Below are 23,241 nucleotides of genomic sequence, written 5' to 3' on the forward strand. Positions count from 1 at the left end.
TTCCAATGAACACCAAGGACTCATTTCCTTTAGGACAGACTGGTTGGATCTCCTTGCAGTCCAAGGGACTCTCAAGAATCTTCTCCAACACCACAGTTCAAAAGCATCAATTCTTCGGTGCTCAGCTTTCTTCACAGTCCAACTTCTCACATCCATACATGACCACTGGAAAAACCATAGCCTTGACTAGACAGACCTTTGTTGGCAAAGTAATATCTGTCCTTATTTTGCCCCCAAATAAAACTTAACTCGCCACTCTTAGGTTGTGCAGTTTTTAAAGTTGACAGTGGCCAACAATGACCATTTTCTAGAGGACTGCCCAGCAGAGTGAGCAGGAGCCCTGTGTCCACTGTCACTCACCCCACAAATAGTAATTATTATATCAGCTCAGATTTGCTCCTTCACAGTGAATTGTGGCAAGGTTGTCTCTCATTTTTTTTTTTAAACAAGTGTAGTAACTTTGATGTATCTGTAAGGCTTTCCTCACCTCCTCCCTGACAACAGGCCTTTCAGTCCCAGTGTTTCTGATTCTGACTCACCTTCCACTTAAATGTTCACACACTTTGACCCAAGATGCTGTCTACCATCTTTAGACATTTAAAAAACCAAGGTACAGATCATTAAACTCTCAGGTTACTCAAGTCATGATTTTCTCTCAACAGTCAAGAATAAAATGAGGAGAAACGCTGACCAAGCAGTTTGTCATTGGCTATCAACAACTAGAGAATCTACAATCCTATTTCGCCTCCTCTCCCCATACCTTTTCCATTTGAACATTAGGTTCCATCCCACAATCTGCCCAACACTTGGGAAGCTACAGAGAAAAAAATGAGATGCTCACGGGGTGGGAGTAGTGAGGTAGGAGAATGGGGTGTTAGTCCTGGAGAGGGCACTACTAAAGTTGGCAAAGACCCCCTACGCACCAGGCGTGTAATTCACGTCATCCTGACATCTTTCTTTCCTTTAAGACACTTGGCTGTTGTAGTTGGTGAGCACATTTGGGCTATACTGGAGGAAAATAATCCAGTCCACCAGTCCATGGAGACAAAAAGACTTGGGTGCAGTCTTAAACTTCTACCACTTACTGTGACCTCGAACACTTCATTTAATTTCCCTAAGCCTCAGTTTTTACATCTGTAAAATGCGAATCAGTATTTGCCTCCCAGAGTTGTTTTAGATAACATATGGTGTCTCGGCATAAAGTATTTATTAAAGAAACCCTCTTTTACCTGTCTTTATTTTTTTGGATATGTTAGGGTCTGCTCTGAGGCATCAGTCCCCAATATTTTCTGTCACTAGTGACCGGTTTAGTAGAAGACAATTTTTCCCAGGGCAGGGGGAGCTCGGCAGTTCAGGCGGCAACGCGAGAAATGGGGGAGCGGCTCTGCTTCCACCACTAACCTTCCCTGGCCCTGGAGTAGCGAACTCCTGCTCTAAGATACCTCTGATCCGCCGCCTCAAAGCCCTAGCCCTCGGCGCTTCGCCAATTCCCAGCAAAGGCAAAACCCGTCCTTCCAGCTCCCAAGCCAAGCTTCTGCCACAGCCTCCCTGTAACACCTTAGCCTCCGGGTGGGAACCAACCGCTACCGCCGCTTTCTTTCGTCTCCGCCCTCCGCCCCCCGCAGCTGTCGTAGCGTCACTTCCGCCGGAAGGTACGGGCACAACTGCGCGGTTGGCGCGAAAGTCGGTTCGCGGTTCGGCAACTTCCGGGTCTGCGTTTGCTTTGGTCGGGGGCGCCGCTAGGTGCGGCGGGTGTGCGCCGGGCTGGCGCCCGACCCCAGCCGCAGTCCCGCGGGCCGCGCGGCCCCCTACTCGCCGGCCGGAGATCCCCTGGCTCCACCGAGGTGAGTGAAGCTCAGAGTGAGCACCCAGCTCCCTCCTCACGTCGTGAGGGGGTGGGGAGGCGGGGCGGGGGAGGGGTCCTCGACGCCGCCTCTGGCCTTAGGGGCCCTGGATTCCGGACCTTGTAACCGGCCCCCGGACCGGTGGATGGGACACCAGAGAGCACGTGACTGGGGCTGGACCGATAATCGGACTTTTCCCTGGCAGCTGGGGAGCGAGAGCGTCTGGCCTTTTAGGGCCCTAACTTGGATGGCTGGCTTTCATGTTTATATTTAAAGTTCATTTAGTGAGGGCTTAACCTATGTCGAGGGCCGCAGATGACCTCAGGGACCTTAATCGTTCTGAGCATTCTCAGGCTAAATGAAATTGAATGGCCATCGGCTTAGGAGACTTAGAGCTCCAGAGCAAAGGTCCTGGATGAATTCAGTTTAGCAACATTAATTTCGTATTTTGATTTACGAAGACTGGTTGTTGTCATCTTTTCCCTTGATTTTGTCCACATTCCACTGTTTCCTACAAACCATAGTAAACGAATTCAAGGGCAAGACCAGAATGTTTGTCCTTCGGCATTCTTATTTGCGCAGAAAAACAGGTGCTTTAAACCTTTAACTTTATATGTAATGTGTTTTTGCTCTTGTTAATGGTTCCTTTATTTTGACAGTTCAGAAATGTCCAAAAATGACAAAGAACCGTTTTTTGTGAAGTTTTTAAAGTCTTCAGACAATTCTGAATGTTTTTTTGAAGCTCTTGAGGTAAGACTACTTGACAATGTCTTGCTGTGAATTCATTTTCTTGTTTCTAGTGTTTTTGACTTAGGCCTTTTATGTCTTAGTCATGGTTATTTTATTTTCATAATAGTTTTACTCTAGTCTACATTCGTAGATATCTCATTGTTAACACACTTTTGAATTGATATTAGTATATCATGTATTTTGGGGGGCTTGAAGTCTTTACTGACTTTTATATTGAAAGTAATGGGCCTACTAGTCTTAGAAATTAAGTAGTTTTCTTTTGTCTACTAACCATAGACCTTTGTGTGTTGAAAAAACTTGAGGTAGTCATATATTGGTTACACTTCAGTTTTTGTTTTTGTAAATTGTTAAAACTATGTTTCATTATATAGTTTCATGTGGGAGGATGTAGGGGTAGTGTCTCCCCTAGTAGCATCACCGTGGCCTGAGAAATTGGACCCCAACTCAGACTTACCAACTGGAATCTACTTTTTAACAAGATCTTATGTATGTTTAAGAAACACTTGTAGCACATTTTTCTTTAAAGTTCATTCATTCAGCAAATAATTATTGTGTTCATCATCCGATAAGCACTGTTCAAATACTTGGGATACACAGTGGTTTAGATAATGAGAGCAGGCAAAGATCCATACTTTCTCAGAGTTTACATTCTGGTCTAGCTAGAGGAAATAAACTAATCAGATATATAAGTGTGTGAACTATATAGTATGTTAAAGGTGCAAAGTGCTGTGGGAGGAGAAATGGGAAACAAGTTAAAACATTCCAGAAGATGTTTGTTAAGGAAGAAGGGAAGTTTACAATTTATTTTAAATATAGTGTGATATATTTTGTGGAGAAGTTGGTATTTGCAAACACTTGAAGGAGGTGAGATAATGAGCCATGTGAATATGTGGGGAAGGTTTCAGTTTCAGGCAGAGGGGATAATCATGCACAGGCCCTGGGAAGGTGCTTGCAGTGACTGTCCTGCTTTATTGTGGCTCAAGTGTAGTGTGAACAGGAGATGTGGGATGAATGCTAAGGTTTGCTTCAGAGAGTAAAATAAAGAAGTAATGAGGGCCTTGTGGTCTCTTTTAAGGACTTTGGCTTTTTCTTCTGGTGAGATGGAGAGCCACTAGGGGAGTTTAATCAGAAGAGTATTATGAGCTGACTTACTCGTTTTAAAAGGATCACCCTAAGTATTTAATGAAAGGACTTCAAAATTTGTTAAAATATTTGAGTGCTTATTGGGAGCCAGGATATGTTGCCAAACAAGATAGATCATGAAACGTTCTTCTTACAAGGGAGAGAGACAAAAACAGTGTGTATGTATGTATATATAATATTATACATATTATATATGCTAGTATACATAATACTACATCTGTGTTACTTTCTTCATAAAATTGGGAAAGAATATTTTAGAAAAGTGGGGTCAGGAAAATCATCTCTGAGGAAGTGACATGGGAGCAGATGCGGTTGAAGTGAAACAAGTCAGGTGAAGTCCTGGGGGAAGAGTATTCCAGGTAGCAGGGGGAGAAAGCAAAACCTCTAAATGAGGTCATACTTAGCTTGTTCCAGGTCTGGAAAGAAAGCATGAGTGGCTAGAGAAGAGTAAGCAAAAGGGATTAGAGGAAGAAGTAAGCATGGGAAGACAGAGACAGGCAAGGGCCAGACTCTGTGGTCTTGTAGGTGATTGTAAGAAATGAGGATTTTATTCTGAGTGTGGTGGGAAGCTCCTGGAGGTTTTGACCAGAGTGACATGACCTGATTTGTATTGTTGAAAAGATTAGTAGCTGCTGTGTGGAGAATAGATTTAGGGCAAAGGATGAGAAGGAACCCCTTTGGAGACTCCTGCACAGGCCCCGTGAGAGATTATGGTTCCTTTTGATAGGAAGAAGGCTGGATTTGAGATGGATTTTGAAGATAAGAGTTCATAGGACATAAATACAGGTGAATAATTTCATATGCATTCTTATTTTTTCTTTCAGTCAATAAAAGAGTTCCAATCAGAAGAATATCTTCAGATTATTACAGAAGAAGAGGCATTGAAAATAAAGGAGAATGATAGATCACTGTATATCTGTGACCCCTTTAGTGGTGATGCCTTTGATCATCTCAAAAAGGTTTGCTAACTTTTAGTGTGTTCTTTCAGGTACTGTTTTTGGTTTGTTTTTGCTGGACATAAGTTCTTTACTGGTCATCATGTATTTTGTATATTATGAATTGAGAGGAATCTTTTGGTTTTGAAAGATCAGAATAGTATTTTTAAAGTGTAATTATGTTCCAGTAGGCTTTGGTTGGGCTTCCCTGTGGCTCAGACAGTAAAGAATCCACATGCAATGCAGGAAATCTGGGTTTGATCCCTAGGTTGGGAAGATCCCCTGGAGGAGGGCATGGCAACCCACTCCAGTATTCTTGCCTGGAGAATCCTCATGGAGGAGCCTGGCGGGCTACAGTCCATGGCGTCACAAAGAGTCAGACACGACTGAACGAGACTAAGTACAGCACAGAACAGACTTTGCTTAATATGTGATTTTTATATTTCAGGGAATTTAACCTCACTAAGTATAATTTAACCCTATAGTAATGAAGTATTTACTGATGAAGTTCTAATGTACTTAAACCCAGTTTGATTGTAGAGTAAGAAAGGATTTGTTTCCTTACTGTCTTTACTGTGTGCTCTTGAATTTTAGTACCTGTGCTTTGTATAGGGTATGAAAACTTATATGCTAAAAGGAAGCGAATTGGGGATGAGCATTGCTAATATATCATTGAGCCATCTTATTTCTTTTTGTTGATTCTAGAGTCTACTGACTCATTACTTTTTTGGTGTCTGGACAAGAGAGAAGCATTGAAATAAAAGTAAACTGGCTATAATTCCATCCAAATTACAAAGAAGTGACTCTTGTTTGAAGGAGAAGAAAACATAGAAGAGTAGCTAGATGCAGTACTATACAGTATATGGAAGGTCTGTGCCCATGTTTGCCAAAAGCATTATTGGTCTTACCCTCCTTTTGGAAATAACACCTCTTGTCAGATAGAAGCAATAGCATTGAATACTCAGTTTTCTTATGACTGACCAAAAAGATAGAAATAGACATTTACCCTGTAGACATTTACATCAGTTATGTTTTGGTAACTTTGGCAACTGTAGGCTTTTTAGTCTGGCCTGGATGTGCTGATGTTGAGCAAGATTGTTAACTTTTCTCAGTTATCAATGAAAGTGATACCTTACGAGAAGTTTTTGTGGGCCTTTCTTGGAAAAACACTGAGTTGTGAACAGTGTTTAAAAACGAATGTAGAAACTACCTAGGGTTATGCTTTTTTTGTAGCATAATAGGTATTTTAGAGGGGAATTATTTGGGTTCTTACACTTCACTGCCTCATTGGCTGGGTGCTTCATTTGAACAGTAAAGGTAGATGTTTCCTAAATATTATGGCATAAGGCTATTACTAGTATCCCCTATTGCTAAGATTTTGTTTTGGAGATTAAAATTTTAATGGCAATTTAGAGTGAGTGTAACTTTTGGAGCTTATTTCTTTTGATAGCCTCCGTTGTTTGATTTGCTTGTGTGTTAATGTGTGGTATGTCTGAGAAATTATATAACATGTGTTTGTTTTTTTAACAATTTGGTGGGTTTTCTGCAGTGATCAACTTCTCTAAAGAATTGGTAAATACAGTGTTACAAAATATAATTTTCTAAAACCGTCTCTTCCTACTTAATAATCTTTCCTTGTTTTTGTAGCTTGGTTGCAGAATTGTTGGTCCTCAAGTAGTCATATTTTGTATGCACCACCAGCGATGTGTCCCAAGAGCTGAACATCCAGTTTATAACATGGTTATGTCTGATGTAACCGTGTCCTGTACAAGCCTGGAAAAAGACAGAAGGGTAGGTGTTGCTGTATTAAGTGGACTATCGTCAATATATATTTGCACACTTAATTTTTCACTGTATAGGGGATGTTTTGAAAGACCTTGCATTTGGTGCTTATGACATGTAACAGAGTCTAGATGATATTGTATGTCTTTTTTTTATTTATTTAATTGGAGGCTCATTACTTTACAATATTGTAGTGGTTTTTGCCATACATTGACATGAATCAGCCATGGGTGTACATGTGTTTCCCATCCTGAACCCCCCTCCCACCTCCCTCCCCATCCCATCCCTCAGGGTCATCCCAGTGCTCTGGCCCTGAGCACCCTGTCTCATGCATCAAAGCTGGACTGGCGATCTGTTTCACATATGGTAATATACTGTTTCAATGCTATTCTCAAATCATCCCACCCTTGCCTTCTCCCACAGAGTCCAAAAGTCTGTTCTTTACATCTGTGTCTCTTTTGCTGTCTTGCATATGGGGTCATCATTACAATCTTTCTAAATACTGTATATATGTGTTAATATACTCTATTGGTGTTTTTCTTTCTGACTTACTTCACACTGTATAATAGGCTCCAGTTTCATCCACCTCATTAGAACTGATTCAAATGCATTCTTTTTAATAGCTGAGTAATATTCCATTGTGTATATGTACCACAGCTTTTTTATCCATTCATCTGCTGATGGACATCTAGGTTGCTTCCATGTCCTGGATATTGTAAACAGTGCTGCAATGAACATTGGGGTACACGTGTCTCTTTCAATTCTGGTTTCCTTGGTGTGTATGCCCAGCAGTGGGATTGCTGGGTCATGACTGAGCAACTGATCTGATCTGATCTGATGGCAGTTCTATTTCCAGTTTTTTAAGGAATCTCCACATTGTTCTCCATAGTGGCTGTACTAGTTTGCATTCCCACTAACAGTGTAAGAGGGTTCCCTTTTCTCCACACCTTCTCCGGGATTTATTGTTTGTAGACTTTTGGATAGCAGCCATTCTGACCAGCGTGAGATGGTACCTCATTGTGGTTTTGATTTGCATTTCTCTAATAATGAGTGATGTTGAGCATCTTTTCATGTGTTTGTTAGCCATCTCTATGTCTTCTTTGGAAAATGTCTGTTTAGTTCTTTGGCCCATTTTTTGATTGAGTCGTTTATTTTTCTGGAATTGAGCTGCATGAGCTGCTTGTATATTTTTGAGATTAATTCTTTGTCAGTTGCTTCGCTTGCTCTTCTCCCATTCTGAAGGCTGTCTTTTCACCTTGCTTATAGTTTCCTTTGTTGTGCAGAAGCTTTTAATTTTAATTAGGTCCCATTTGTTTATTTTTGCTTTTATTTCCATTACTCTGGGAGGTGGGTCATAGAGGATCCTGCTGTGATTTATGTCAGAGTGTTTTGCCTATGTTTTCCTCTAGGAGTTTCATAGTTTCTGGTCTTAACATTTAGATCTTTAATCCACTTTGAGTTTATTTTTGTGTATGGTGTTACAAAGAGTTGTAGTTTCATTCTTTTACAAGTGGTTGATCAGTTTTCCCAGCACCACTTGTTAAAGAGATTGTCTTTTCTCCATTGTATATTCTTGCCTCTTTTGTCAAAAATAAGATGTCCATACGTGCGTGCGTTTATCTCTGGGCTTTCTATTTTGTTCCTTTGATCTATATTTCTGTCTTTGTGCCAGTACCATACTGTCTTGATGACTGTAGCTTTGTAGTATAGTCTGAAGTCAGGCAGATTGATTCCTCCAGTTCCATTCTTCTTTCTCAAGATTGCTTTGGTTATTTGAGTTTTTTTTGTATTTCCATACAAATTGTGAAATTATTTGTTGTAGTTCTCTGAAAAATAATGTTGGTAGCTTGATAGCGATTGCTATAGATTGCTTTGGGTAATACACTCATTTTCACTATATTGATTATTCTGATCCATGAACATGGTATATTTCTCCATCTGTTTGTGTCATCTGTGATTTATTTCATCAGTGTTTTATAGTTTTCTATATATAGGTCTTTTGTTTCTTTATACTATACTAAGTCACTTCAGTCATGTCCGACTCTGTGCGACCCCATAGACGGCAGCCCACCAGGCTCTCCCGTCCCTGGGATTCTCCGGGCAAGAACACTGGAGTGGGTTGCCGTTTCCTTCTCCAGTGCATGAAAGTGAAAAGTGAAACTGAAGTCGCTCAGTCGTGTCCGACTCTTAGCGACCCCATGGATTGCAGCCTAACAGGCTCCTTCGTCCATGGGATTTTCCAAGCAAGAGTACTGGAGTGCGGTGCCATTGCTTTCTCCGTTTGTTTCTTTAGGTAGATTTATTCCTAAGTATTTTATTCTTTTTGTTGCAATGGTGAATGGAATTGTTTCCTTAATTTCTCTTTCGGTTTCTCGTTGTTAGTGTATAGGAATGCAAGGGATTTCAGTGTGTTAATTTTATATCCTGCAACTTTACTGTATTCATTGATTAGCTCTAGTAATTTTCTGGTGGTGTCTTTAGGTTTTCTATGTATAGGGTCATGTCATTTGCAAACAGTCAGAGTTTTACCAATCTGGATTTTTTTACCAATCTTCTTTTTCCAATCTGGATTCCCTTTATTCCTTTTTCTTTTCTGATTGCTGTGGCTAAAACTTCTAAAACTAGGTTGAATAGTAGTGGTGAGAGTGGGCACCCTTGTCTTGTTCCTGACTTTAGGGGAAACGCTGTCAATTTTTAACCATTGAGGGTAATGTTTGCTGTGGATTTATCATATATGGCTTTTATTATGTTGAGGTATGTTCCTTTGGCCGCCTAATGTGAAGAGCTGACTCATTGGAAAAGACCCTGATGCTGGGAAAGATTGAAGGCAGGAGGAGAAGGGATGACAGAGGATGAGATGGTCGGATGGCATCACCAACTCAATGGACATGGGTTTGGGTGGACTCTGGGAGTTGGTGATGGACAGGGAGGCCTGGTATGCTGTGGTTCATGGGTTCGCAAAGAGTCGGACACGACTGAACTGAACTGATGTTCCTTCTGTGCTTGCTTTCTGGAGAGTTTTTATCATAAATGCATGTTGAATTTTGTCAAAGGCTTTCTCTTCAAAATTGAAAGCAGTGGACTCTTTTATTGCAAACTGGCTACTTAAAATTTTTTGTTTTGATTTTAAAAGGAAACTCACTTTTTTCTCTGTATTATCAATAAATTTGTCTTTGAGTCACCTTTTTCCACCATAGTTAATCTTTTAAAAAGGATTCTGAGATTTACACATATTTTTTCTATATTCAGTATGTCATTTGTATATTTTTAAGTATGTGCATCAGTTCAGTTCAGTCGCTCAGACATGTCCGACTCTTTGTGACCCCCTGGACTGCAGCATGTCAGGCCTCCCTGTCCATTACCAGCTCCCGGTATTTACCCAAAACTCGTGTCCATTGAGTCGGTGATGCCACCCAACCATCTCATCCTCTGTCATCCCCTCCTCCTGTCTTCAGTCTTTCCCAGCATCAGGGTCTTTTCAAAATGAGTCAGCTCTTCGCATCAGGTGGCTAAAGTATTGGAGTTTCAGCTTCAACATCAGTCCTTCATAGTATATTAAAATATATAGTGTTCACTGTAGAAGAAAAATGGTTAAATTCATGGAGTTGCAAAAGACAAACATAGGAAAATAACGTGCATAAAGGTAATTCTAAAATTTATACTTTATATTTATCTTCTAAAAAATAACTTCATGAATTATTTAACTTGTAGTGATGAGAAATATTTGTGTGTTCAAGCTAAGAACAACAAACAGTGTTTATCGGACATTGTATTTAAAAATGGAAGAAATATTGTTTGATTCTGTATTAATTTTCTTTTGGGGCTACAGGAAGAAGTTCATAAATATGTACAAATGATGGGTGGACGCGTATACAGAGACCTTAACGTATCAGTAACTCACCTTATTGCAGGAGAAGTTGGTAGCAAAAAATACTTAGTTGCTGCAAACCTAAAGAAACCTATTTTGCTTCCCTCTTGGATAAAAACACTTTGGGAGAAGTCACAGGAGAAGTAAGAGATATTTTAGATATTTTCTAGATTTGAATAAGTGTTATCATTTTGGCATATTATGGGTTTTCATGGGGGGCGGTTTATGGTATCCATTTGGGTGAACTCCGGGACTTGGTGATGGACAGGGAGGCTTTTGCATGCTGCAATTCATGGGGTTGCAAAGAGTTGGACACAACTGAGTGACTGAACTGAACTGATGGATTTGTTATTTGGGACAAAAATTGGATCATTACTCTTTTCTCCAATGAAAACAAAAGATAATCTACAAGTTCTTATTATCAAGGTATAAGTTGTTAGGTAGACTGGGCTATGGACTTAACATTTGCTACGAGATAATAAATTCTTTGGTAATAGAATTGTTTTCAGCAGTGAACAATGATAAAATAGTTGAGAGAATCTGTGTGGCAACTGTAGCTTTTATGTTGCATTATCTTTCAATACCATGCCCTCATGTTGCTGCTGCTGCTGCTGCTGCTAAGTCGCTTCAGTCATGTCCAACTCTTGTGCAACCCCATAGACGGCAGCCCATCAGGCTCCGCCATCCCTGGGATTCTCTAGGCAAGATCACTGGAGTGGGGTGCCATTTCTTTCTCCAGCCCTCATGTTAGGATGGAGAATAAATTTTAGCCACTTTGGTATTTGTATTTCTTCCCAAAGGGAACATATTTAAGGTTGAATATAAACATATATAACCCATTAACTGAGATGTAATTATTCAGTAAATGTTAATTAAGCCCATTTTATGTACCTGTCCTGAACTAGGCATTAGGTAACTGGAGAGCAAAACAAGACATCATCCCTGGCCTCATAGAGCTTAGAGCCTATTTCAAAAGATAGAATTGAGTCTCCCTTAGAATTCGATTAACAACCAATACGTATTTAGTTACCACTGTTTAAATTAAGTAGGCATTTTCCAGTCTTCCTTTCAGCACCATCCAGCATATTCTAAACATGTCTCTATATTGGCATCATCATCATTCCTAGCCTGTTTCATGAGTACATCTACCTACCAGGGCAGCAGAATGATGATATTTTTGTTGGCATTCTGCCAAAAATCTTTGCTTATTATTTGTATAGTATAATGGAAGAATTAAAAGTCTGTCTTTTTAGTAGGCAACCAAAGAATCTTTGAATTTTTAGTTAGAATTTTAGACTTACAAGTTTGGAAAGTGCACTGCTTTGACCAGCATGGATTTATAGTTAACTGAAATATATGTATTTTTTCACTTAAAACAGTTTTATTTGAGGCTCTGAAACATTAATTTTTTTAGAGACATGGTTTGAGCTAGATGAGCAGTTAGTATAATTCTAAGTGTGCTTGTCAGTTTCCCTTAATATTGATCAAATTCCTAAAAAATGAGGAAAACATTAGTGTTACTTCTGTTGTTTGTCATTCTTCTGATAAAGTTTAAACTACCTGGTATTTTGATATCTTAATTTACGGGTTTTTTGTTTTGTTTTGTTCATTTTCCCCAGGAAAATAGCTAGATATACTGATATAAACATGGAAGACTTCAAGTGTCCTATTTTTCTTGGTTGCATAATCTGTGTGACTGGCTTATGTACCTTAGACAGGAAATCAGTTCAGCAGCTAACAGTAAAGCATGGAGGACAGTACATGGGACAGTTGAAAATGAATGAGTGTACACACCTCATTGTGCAAGAACCAAAAGGTAAAACTGTTTCCCAAATAGATGATAGAATATCTTTTACTTCTGATATTTCATAAACATGCACATTTCTTTTTTCTTTATTTTTGGCTCTACTGGGTCTTGTTGATGCATAGGCTTTTCTCTAGTTGCAGCAAGTAAGGGCTGCTGTCCAGCTGGAGTGGCTTCTCTAGTTAAGTGGCACAGGCTCTAGGGTATGTGGGCTTTAGTACTTGCAGTTCCCAGGCTCTAGAGCATAGGCTCAATAGTTGTGGTTCACGGGTTTAGTTGCTTCGCAGCATGTGGGATCTTCCTGGACTAGGGATTGAACCTGTGTCTCCTGCATTGGCAGGTAGATTCTTTACCACGAGCCATCTGGGAAGCCCTCTAATAATAAATTTTAAAGGCTTGGCTTCATTTTTAATTGAATGAATTATCCTTACTGAGTAAACTGCAAATTTTAACTTGAAGATACACCTTGAAGAACATGAAACTACTAAAAGAAAAATATATTACCAGGAAAAAGAGTTCCTTAAAATTGCAATTAATTTTGGCATTCTATAACCATTATAACTATTCTGGAGAATATTTTTACTGATTCTCTGAAAATATATAAAAATTGATGAGAACAGAGTTGTATTAACATTTTTATTGTCTCTTTTTACCTACACAGAGAGTTTTTACCTAGATATCAATGTTGTTTTTTTCTTCCTAGGTGTGACTGTGAACAACTGTAATTGCAAAAAAAATTTTTACATTTTATATTAGAAATATGTATTTTGAAACTACTTTCCAAAATGTTTTATTGTATCATGTCACCTTTGTTTCCATCTAAGCGTATTCATCCTCATATATCTCTATAAACTATAAATATACTGTTATCCCTTAACCCTATTCCTTATAGTATGAAACTGAGGGTCAGAGTCTCCTGAGCAGTAACTGCTTTAGATAGAATGGTTTCTTCAGAGTGTCAGAGCAATTTAAATACTTGTGTTAAGTAGGAATTGAAGTATATATACACATAAATATATGTATATGTATATATACACACAGTAATTAGTTTAAAAGTGAAAAGTGTAAAACCACTAAATTCTGTGAGTTATCCACATGTTACAGATTAAGAAGCTGGTTTAAAGAACTTAAGAGATGGAAGCTATATTCAGAAATTTTATTTCAGTTACCCCAGTAATGGCTTCTGTCTCTGCAATTTTGTAAAAGATAAACCCCTCACATAGCATGTGTATTTAACACAACACACATAAAATGTAATTGGATAATAACCTAATATATTGCCTTTTAATACACTGTATAACATACCGTTGAAGAGTAATTGCTGGTAATTTTAATTTTGTTTCAGGTGAATTTTTTTCATAAGCTTTCATATAAATATTTCTGCAAAGATGGATTTTAATGGCTTGCATTTCTCTCTTTTTTAATTGACATAATAGGTCAAAAATATGAATGTGCCAAGAGATGGAATGTACACTGTGTGACCACGCAGTGGTTTTTTGACAGTGTTGAGAAAGGTTTTTGTCAGGATGAATCCATATACAAGACAGAGCCTAGATCAGAAGCAAAGAGTATGCCTGATACTTCAACTCCTACTGGCCAGATCAACACAATTGATAGTAAGTCTCTTTGGGATTAAGCAGTCATTTTTAAGACAGTTTTCTGTGTAAGGATTGATTTGTTAATAGGATCAATGAGATACAGTAGAGAATTCTCTCTTTTCTTACTTTGTTTCCAGGTGTAATTGTATAATAATATAACCAAATTATATTAAAAAAAAATTAGTCCAGAACTTCTGCTATTTCATTTTCTAATGAATACCTACTTTCTTTCATATCCTTATATAATGCACAAGATAGTTAAAGAAATTAATAATATTAATAAAGACTTAAGGGAATTAAGTTTTTAAAACTTGACTGGCATGTGGATATTAGTCCTATTTCTTTATTAGTTTGCTACAGTTGTTATAGATCATCTGTATTCATATAAAATTTAAAAAACATTTCTGTTTTGGAAGTACCATGTATACTTGTTGTTGGCAATATTACAAATGTTACCAAATTTTTTTCCAATATAACCTTCCTGGACCTTGAAGTCAGCAACTTCAGATTTTTATTGGAAGCCAGTCACTATTAAGAGAATATATTAAGTATATTTTCATTAAAATGAAGCTTAATTAGATTCATTTTCCCTTTTCATACTTGACCCCCAAGATTTCAGTAAAGCCACTTAAATTTTACTTTAGAGATTGTTCATGGCTCTTCTGGTATAAGAAAAGTTCACCTATAGGAAAATATGTGATTAGTTATTTTATTTCCATAAATTTATGCATCTTTGTTTTTAATATGTAGGTCGTACTCTTTCAGATGTCAGCCATATTTCCAACATCAATGCAAGCTGCATAAATGAATCAATATGTAATTCAGTTAATAGCAAACTGGAACCTACAATTGAAAATCTGGAAAATTTGGATATCAGTGCATTTCAGGCACCTGAAGATTTATTAGATGGTTGTCGGGTATGTCTTTATTATGTAATGCACTAAGCGATAATACACGTTGGTACTTGTAGCTTCACTCTGAAGACCCTTCAGAGTTGGGCTTGCTCCTTACCTACAGAAGCCCACCACTCAAGCTAAGCAAATGCACTCATTAGGCTGTGTTTGTCTTTTAGCTATTAGGGTCTCTTTGCTTGGGATGTACCTTTATATGTCATCCATTAAACTTCATATCATTTTTCAAATCTTCTTTGAACCCTCCTAACTACCTTAATCTTCCCATGTACTGTGGGGGTTTTTTTGGCTGCATTGGATCTTCATTGCTGTGATCAGGCGTTGTCTAATTGCTTCAAGCAGGGGCTGTGGTTCATTGTAGTGCCTTCTCTCGTTGCAGAGCCTGGGCTCTAGGAGCACAGGCTTCGGTAGTTGTAGCACACAGGCTCAGTGTTTGGGGTAAATAGAGTTAGTTACTCTGTGGCATGTGGATTTTTTAGACCAGGGATCGAATCCCTGTCCCCTGCATTAGCAGTATGGATTCTTAACCACTGGACCACCAGGGAAATCCTATCTACTGTATTTTGAGACCATTTAGTTTCTGAACCACTTAATGGATTTTTATTTATAATTGTCATTTATTGTTTATAATAAGTGAGACACTGTGCTGATTATTTCATATACATGTTAGTATGTCATATATAATCCCATTTAATTCCCACAAATAACTCAAATGGATATTATTGAGGCTGAAACTCAGAGGATTAAAGTTCTTGTCCAGAATCTCACAGACAGTAAGTAACTAGCCATTTACTCCACAAAGCCTGTATTTCTAAAGATTAGGTACACCACTTTGTTTAATATCTCTTGGGCTATTTAATTTTTTAGTGTCTGAGTAACTGTCTAATAAATGCCTTGATGGTAACATCTTATATATTTTTTAGAACTACTTAGTATATTTCTTGCTTGTAGACTGAATAGGCTATGCACTAATTCTCAAGGAGTTAGTTAACTAGTTAACTTAACTAGTTAAAGTTAAGCAAAGACTTAACTTTCTTATTTTAATCTTCAGGAAATTGGGCAAAATACCTTCCTTTCTATACTTTTAAAACTTAACAGTTTATTAATAGAATAGGAGGTGTTGTGTAATCTTTTATCTAGACTCTACTAATTCTGGATGTGACTTAATTATTCTTATAGGAAATGTATGATTACTCATTTTTGTTAAAATGTAATCTAGTGATGGAGGTTATTTAGTTTGGGATATAAATGCAGTTTGGAATAGATTAAGACATTTTTAAAAGATCCATTTTGTAAAATAGAGAAGAAGAAGATACAATATAGTAATATTGATTAAATTGATTTCCGTTCAGTTCAGTTGCTCAGTCATGTCCAACTCTTTGCGTCCCCATGGACTGCAGCACACTAGGCCTCCCTGTCCATCACCAACTCCCAGAGTTTACCCAAACTCATGTCCATTGAGTTGGTGATGCCATCCAACCATCTTATCCTCAGTCATCCCCTTCTCCTGCTTTCAGTCTTTCCCAGTATCATAGTCTTTTCCAATGAGTTAGTTCTTCACATTAGGTGACCAAAGTATTGGCGTTTCAGCTTCAATATCAGTCCTTCCAATGAATATTCAGGACTGATCTCCTTTAGGATTGACTGATTGGATCTCCTTGCGGTCCAAGGGACTCTCAAGAGTCTTCTCCAACACCACAGTTCAAAAGCAACAATTCTTCGGTGCTCAGCTTTCTTTATAGTCCAACTCTCACATCTCACATGTGCACATATTGATGGTTAAAAATAAGTTACTGAATATGTTTCATCCTCAAAGCGTTGTGCTTAGCTCTTTGACCTAATTTTTTTTGTTTAATCAACTATGAAAACTGTATTTCAGTATATAAGGAAGAAAACTGATTTAAATAGTCTAAGTTGGACTTGCTTGGTAGTCCAATCATTAAGAATCCACCTCCCAGTGCAGAGGACACAGGTTTGATCCCTGGTCTGGGAAGATTCTTCAGTGGCTCAGCAATAAAAAATTCACCTGCAATGCAGGAGACGAGGGTTTGATCCCTGGGTTGGGAAGATCGTCTGGAGTAGGAAATGGTAACCCACTCCAGTATTCTTGGCAGTAAAATCCCATGGACAGTGGAGTGAGCCTGGCAGGCTATATACAGTCCATAGAATAGAAAAGATTTGGACACAAACTGAGCACGCTCACACTCTGAGGCTTCCCATGCCGTCAGGCAGCTAAGCATATGTGTCACAGCTGCTGAGCCCGCACACCCTAGAGCCTATTCCCTACAAAAAGAGAAGCCACTGCATTGAGAAATCTGCACATCCTCACGAGTAGCATCCACCTGCCACAGCTAAAGAAAGCCCTCGCGCAGCAACGAAGACCCACACCACCAAAGAAAAAGCCTAGTATGTTGAAGTGGTCATGTGGTTAATCATTGGTAGCCGACCCCAAATTTAAACCTAGATTTTCTGAATTCACATATTTAACTCCAGTTTATTTCAGTAATTACTTGGAAATTTACAAGTAGTAAGACCAGTTTAAGAAGCTACCTACATTTTAGAAATTGCTGTGCACTAATATTCAGAAGATATTTGAATTATTCTGGTTTCTATTTTATTTAAATTTTCAGTACTTATCAGTAATGGGTAATAATGTTATGGGATTGTGAAGAAGTGATAAAATTTAAGAATTATTTAGAAATCAAAGTTTCAGAATATACTTCTTAATATATTTAAAATGTAAATATAAAGGTTGCCTTATTTACACGTAATGGGTTTAGATCACACTTTCAATAAATAGATTTCTATTGAGAGAAATAGGCCATTTTAAATGTGTTAATCTAAAGCCAATGTTTTTTTTTTTTTTCATTGCAGATCTATCTTTGTGGTTTTAATGGCAGAAAGCTAGATAAACTGAGAAGACTTATTAACAGTGGAGGTGGAGTTCGTTTTAATCAGCTCAATGAAGATGTAACTCATGTTATTGTGGGAGATGATGATGATGAATTGAAGCAGTTTTGGGATAAATCAGCCCACAGGTTTTTTCAGTTTTTGATTCAAAGCAATTTCTACTCTGTAATGATTTTCCTTAAAATTGCATATCCTGGCAGTTATGGAAACTGCATGGTACATGGGATAATGGTATTTATGGTTTAAACTAATATATAACTGTACTGTTTTTGTAGGCCGCATGTAGTGGGAGCAAAATGGTTGCTAGAGTGTTTTAGTAAAGGCTACATGCTTCCTGAAGAGCCATACATCCACGTTAACTACCAGCCAGTGGAAATTCCAGTTTCAGATCCACCTGAAAGTAAAACAGCCCTTTTGAAAAGGAAGAACAACGGCTTCTCTAAGAGTGACTTTGTTCCTGAGGAGAAGCATGAGCAAGCTGATGAAGATCTGCTCTCTCAGTATCAGACTAATAACCCCACAGTAGGTAAGAAAGAATGACCAGTGTTAACAGTCATTAAATATTTTGGTAACAGAATACATACTTACGTGATTTCTGCCAGGTTCTTTAGAATTTAGGTTATACTAACCTCTTTCTTCCTTGAAGTTTTATTTGTGTTACTTTTTTTTCTTTTAAGCAGGCAACGCTAAGAGATTCTAGACTTTCTGAGTCCCTTTTTTCTCTTCAGTTCACCTGTACCTCTTGGGTCTGGTTTTTAAATACTGTCACTTGGTTTGTGTGTTTGTAACATCCTGAGTTTATTACAGGGGTCAGTTCAGTTCAGATGCTCAGTTGTGTTTGACTCTTTGCAACCCCATGGACTGTAGCACGCCAGGCTTCACTGTCCATCACCAACTCCTGAAGCTTGCTCAAACTCACGTCCATCGAGTTGGTGATGCCATCCAACCATCTCATCCTCTATTGCCTCCTTCTCCTGCCTTCAATCTTTCCCAGCATCAGGGTCTTTTCCAATGAGTCAGTTCTTTGCATCAGGTGGCCAAAGGATTGGAGTATCAGCATCAGTCCTTCCAATGAATATTCAGGACTGATTTCCTTTAGGATTGACTGGTTTGATCTCCTTTCAGTCCAAGAGACTCTCAAGAGTCTTCTCCAATGCCACAGTTCAAAAGCATCAGTTCTTTTTATGGTCCAACTCTCACATCCATACATGACTACTGGAAAAACCATAGCTTTGACTATATGGACCTTTGGTAATGTCTCTGCTTTTTTATATGCTGTCTAGGTTGGTCATAGCTTTTCCTCCAAGGAGCAAGTGTCTTTTAATTTCATGGCTGCAGTCACCACATGCAGAGATTTTGGAGCCAAGAAAATAAAGTCTGTCACTGTTTCTATTGTTTCCCCATCTATTGGCCGTGAAGTGATGGGACCAGACGCCATGCCATGATCTTAGTTTTTTGAATGTTGAGTTTTAAGCCAGCTTTTTCACTCTTCTCTTTCACTTTCATCAAGAGGCTGTTTAGTTCCTCTTCGCTTTTGCCATAAGGGTGGTGTCATCTCCATATCTGAGATTATTGGTATTTTTCCCGGCAATCTTGTTTCCAGCTGGTGCCTCATCTAGTCCGGCAGCTTCATCTAGTCCGGCAAGGTATTTGTTACAAGGTATTTTAACCTTATAACAAATGCCTATTAGTTTGTAATTGTAGCTTTAATGAGTATAATGCTGCACTGTAGACTACTGTCTCAGGATGTAGTCTTCTCAGTGTGCTAAACACAATTGCCAGTGAAAAGTTGTAAACAGCATTTCTACTTTTTAAATACTTTTTATTATAGAGTATTTAATTCATCCAAAAAGATATAAAGAATAATTTAACAAATAACCATATACTACTAATCTAACTGTTTAAAAACTATAGGATATTCTGTTTGGTCAAAATTCTCCTGTGAATCCATCCTCATTTTCTTAGTAGTTGATAACATATATATATCTGTAAGTAATATACACACTGTTTTGTGTGTATTTTAACTTACATAAATCATACATGATATGTACTCTTTTGCTGCTGCTGCTGCTAAGTCCCTTCAGTCGTGTCTGACTCTGTGCGACCCCAGAGACGGCAGCCCACCAGGCTCCCCCATCCCTGGCATTCTCCAGGCAAGAACACTGGAGTGGGTTGCCATTTCCTTCTCCAATGCAAGAAAGTGAAAAGTGAAAGTGAAGTCACTCAGTCGTGTCTGACTCCCAGCGACCCCACGGACTGCAGCCCACCAGGCTTCCCCGTCCACGGGACCCTCCAGGCAAGAGTACTGGAGTGGGTTGCCATTGCCTTCTCCCTAAACATGCAAGATACTCATCTCATCCTAGTAACTGGTTATGAATATATCACACTGGTATATGAACATGCCATAGTTTATCTATTGCCCTTCCTGAGGAGATTTTTATTGTGGTTTTTTTGTTTTGTTTTCTAATAACAAACAGTACTGCTGAAATTGTTCTTGTGTGTGTCTATGCACGTGAACAAGAATTTCTCTAGGGTGGGATGACTGATTCCTGGGATAAATTTGTCTTCTACTTTCTTACATAAAGCATATTGCTTTCTGGAGTGTTTTAGTTTACCACTTTATACTAGAACAATAGTAAGTGTTCCTGTTGTTGCACATCCTTTTAACATTTAGTATTTCTCATAAGGCTTGAAATTCTTATTAATTTGATGGGTATAGAGTGGGATCTCATTGTGGTTTTAATTTTATAACATTGCTAATAAGGTAGAGCATCTTTTTGAGTGTTATTTGGCTATACTTTTGTTTTAATTAATTTATTTTTTATTGAAGAATAATCACTTTACACAGTTTTGCTGTTTTCTGTCAAACCTCGACGTGAATCAGCTATATGTATACATACATCCCCTCCCTTTTGAAACTCCCTCTCATCTCCATCCCCATCCCACCCCCTCTAGGTTGATACAGAGCCCCTGTTTGAGTTTCCTGTAAAGTAGGTTTTTTAATCCATTATTTTATGGTTTGTTTTTTTCTGTTTTATGTAAGTTTTCCTATCTGAAAGTCATAAAGTTGTATTTTAAAAGTCTTAAAGTTTTGCTTTTTCATATTTCGTCTTCAGTCCACATGGAGTTGATTTTTGCATTTGATAAGAAGCATTCAAATTATCAGTGTAAATAATCACTTATTCTCAAACTTTTTTGAATAGGCCATCCTTTGTCTACTAATTTGCCCTCTTGCCCCTGTCATTTATTAAGGGTCTGTTAAGTGGGGACCTGTGTTTAGGCTTTTTATTCTGTTCCATTGAGATACTTCACTGATAAACCATCTTATTTTAATAGCTTTTGTAATATGTTTTGATATCTGAAATGTCAAGGCCCTCCAGTTTCCTTTACAAAAGTTTCTTACCTATTCTTGAACTTTTGCTTCTATATAAATTTTTAAAATTAATTTGTCAGTTTGAATAAATCTGTATGGGAATTCGGTTGGGATTGTACTGAAATTATTTGGAGCAGGATTGACATCTTTACAATAAAAAGATCTTCCTGTCCATGAATATAGAATATCAGCATACAGTTTATGTTTTTCAATAAAGTATAACGAGTCATAAGATACTAGACATGCTATGTTACAACTATCCCTAATTTTTTGTATTTTGTGTCTGTTCATTTGATATTTTAATTCTTAAAATTATATTTTACTGATATACAAGAATAAAACATTTTGAATAAGAACATTTTGGGTATTGAGTTTTTTAAAAATTGTGGTAAAATATGCCTGACATAAAATTGACCATTTTAACCGTCCTTAGATATACAGTTTAGTGGTATTAATTATATTCACATAGTTTTGCCACCATCATTACCATCCATGCCAGAACTTTATCTTCCCAAACTGAAACTTTATAGGCCTTAAATAGTAACTCTATATTCCTCCAGCCCGTTTCCTGGTATCCACCATTATATTTCTGTCTCTATGAATTTGACTATTCTAGTTAGCTCATATACATGGACTCAAGACAATACCTTTTGTGTCTGGCTTATTTCACTTAGCATTATGTCCTCAAGGCCATGTTTTAGCATGTGTCAGAATATCATTCCTTATTAAAGTTGAATAATACTCCACTGTATGTTGGAATTGTCTGTGCCATTTTCTGTTGATGGACACTTGAGTTGTCTCTACCTTTGGCTGTTGTAAATTATGGTGCTATGAACATTGGTGTACAGATATCTGTTCAAGTTCCTGCTTTCAGTTCTTTTAGATATAGTCTCAGAGGTGGAATTGATAAGTCATGGTAATTCTGTGTTTAACTTTTTGGGAAACTATCTTGCTGTTTTCCACAGTGCTGAACTACTTTACATCTTCACCAGCTATGCACAAAAGTTCTAGTTTCTCTATATCCTTAGAACATACTGTATTTCCTTTTTTTTTTTTTTCATATAAAAGTCATCCTAACGGATTTGAAGTGATATCTCACTGATGGTTTTGATTTTCATTTCTCTGATTAGTGATGTTGTGCATCATTTCCTGCTCTTATTGGCCATCTATATATCTTCTTTGGAGAAATGTTTATTCAATCGGGTTGACTGTTTTTTGTTACTGAGTAGTAGGAGTTCTTTATATATTCTGAATATTGATCTCTTATCAGTTATTTGATTTGTATATATGTTCCCCCTTCTTTGGGTAGTGTTTTCACATTGTGTTCTTTGGTAGATGAAAGTTTTAACTGTGATGAAGTCCAGTTTATCTGTTTTTTTCTCATTGCCTGTATTTTTGGTGTCATAATTAAGAAATCATTACGAAAGCTAGTCATGAAACTTTCTCATATGTTTTCTCATAAAAGTTTTGTTTTTATTCTTCTTTAGAACTTTGATCTGGGTATTACATGCTTTTCCTCTGTTCATTGGAATTATCATATGGTTTTTCCTTCTTGCTGTGATAAATCGTATTAGATTTTATATTGTCAAATCAAGTTTAAATTCTTCTGGATGTGATATATTCATCTTTTTTACACATTACTATATTTAGTTTGCTAATATTTGATTTAGGCTTTTATCTACTCAGTGTGATACTGGCTATACTTTTCCTTTGTCTGTTATCTTTGTTGGATTGTGTTATTAATTGAGTGGATTGAGGATTATTCTTTCTTTTTAAAAAAATCTCAGTTTGTGGTAGATTGTGGGGTTATTTTTTCCTTTTTTTTTTTAAATCTCAGAGTTTGTGTATCATTGGGGTTCCCTATCCTTGAATGTGTGATGAAACTCATCTCTCTGGGCCTAGTGTTTCTTTGTAAGAAAATTTTATAGTACTAATTCACTTAATGGATATAAGACTGTTCAGTTGTGTTTTTTTCTGCATCAACTTTTGTAAGCTGTGTTTTCTAGGAAGCTTAATGGCTAATTTTAATAGTCGTTTTAGGAAACTAACTTCATTCATAAATTTATTTTTTCCTTCTGATTTCTTGAGTTGCACGATTTGCTTTCTTTTTTTTGTTAGTCTTTTTATCTAAGTATGTCAATAGATTTCTCTCAAAGTACTCACTCAACTAGTTGTATTTCAAAATATATTTTTTTTAAATTATTTTATATTTTGATCGCACTGGGTCTTCATTGCTGCACACAGGCTTTCTCTAGTTTTGGAGAGCAAAGGTTCCTCTAGTTGCAGTGCACAGGCTTCTCATTGCAGGGCGTGGGTTCCTCCT

General features: G+C 37.6%; 1 protein-coding gene across 3 annotated transcripts in view; it reads left to right on the top strand.

The window, feature by feature from the left end:
- Positions 1–1,632: 1,632 nt before the first annotated feature.
- The window catches only part of TOPBP1 (DNA topoisomerase II binding protein 1), a 70,601-nt gene continuing 48,992 nt past the window's right edge, over positions 1,633–23,241 (top strand). Inside the window, exons 1-11 of one of the 3 annotated variants that reach the window (XM_027545746.1) lie at positions 1,699–1,844; positions 2,504–2,594; positions 4,562–4,696; positions 5,378–5,541; positions 6,320–6,463; positions 10,284–10,465; positions 11,942–12,138; positions 13,563–13,742; positions 14,475–14,641; positions 17,510–17,673; positions 17,821–18,071. In XM_027545746.1, coding sequence (XP_027401547.1) covers positions 6,362–6,463; positions 10,284–10,465; positions 11,942–12,138; positions 13,563–13,742; positions 14,475–14,641; positions 17,510–17,673; positions 17,821–18,071 — 1,243 coding nt within the window. In that variant the 5' untranslated portion in view covers positions 1,699–1,844; positions 2,504–2,594; positions 4,562–4,696; positions 5,378–5,541; positions 6,320–6,361. Of the gene's footprint in view, positions 1,845–2,503; positions 2,595–4,561; positions 4,697–5,377; positions 5,542–6,319; positions 6,464–10,283; positions 10,466–11,941; positions 12,139–13,562; positions 13,743–14,474; positions 14,642–17,509; positions 17,674–17,820; positions 18,072–23,241 lie in introns of all 3 variants that reach the window. The other 2 variants (XM_027545727.1, XM_027545738.1) reach the window with 2 other exon arrangements.

The sequence above is a fragment of the Bos indicus x Bos taurus genome, chromosome 1 (genome assembly GCF_003369695.1).
Source record: "Bos indicus x Bos taurus breed Angus x Brahman F1 hybrid chromosome 1, Bos_hybrid_MaternalHap_v2.0, whole genome shotgun sequence".
NCBI classification, from domain to species: domain Eukaryota; kingdom Metazoa; phylum Chordata; class Mammalia; order Artiodactyla; family Bovidae; genus Bos; species Bos indicus x Bos taurus.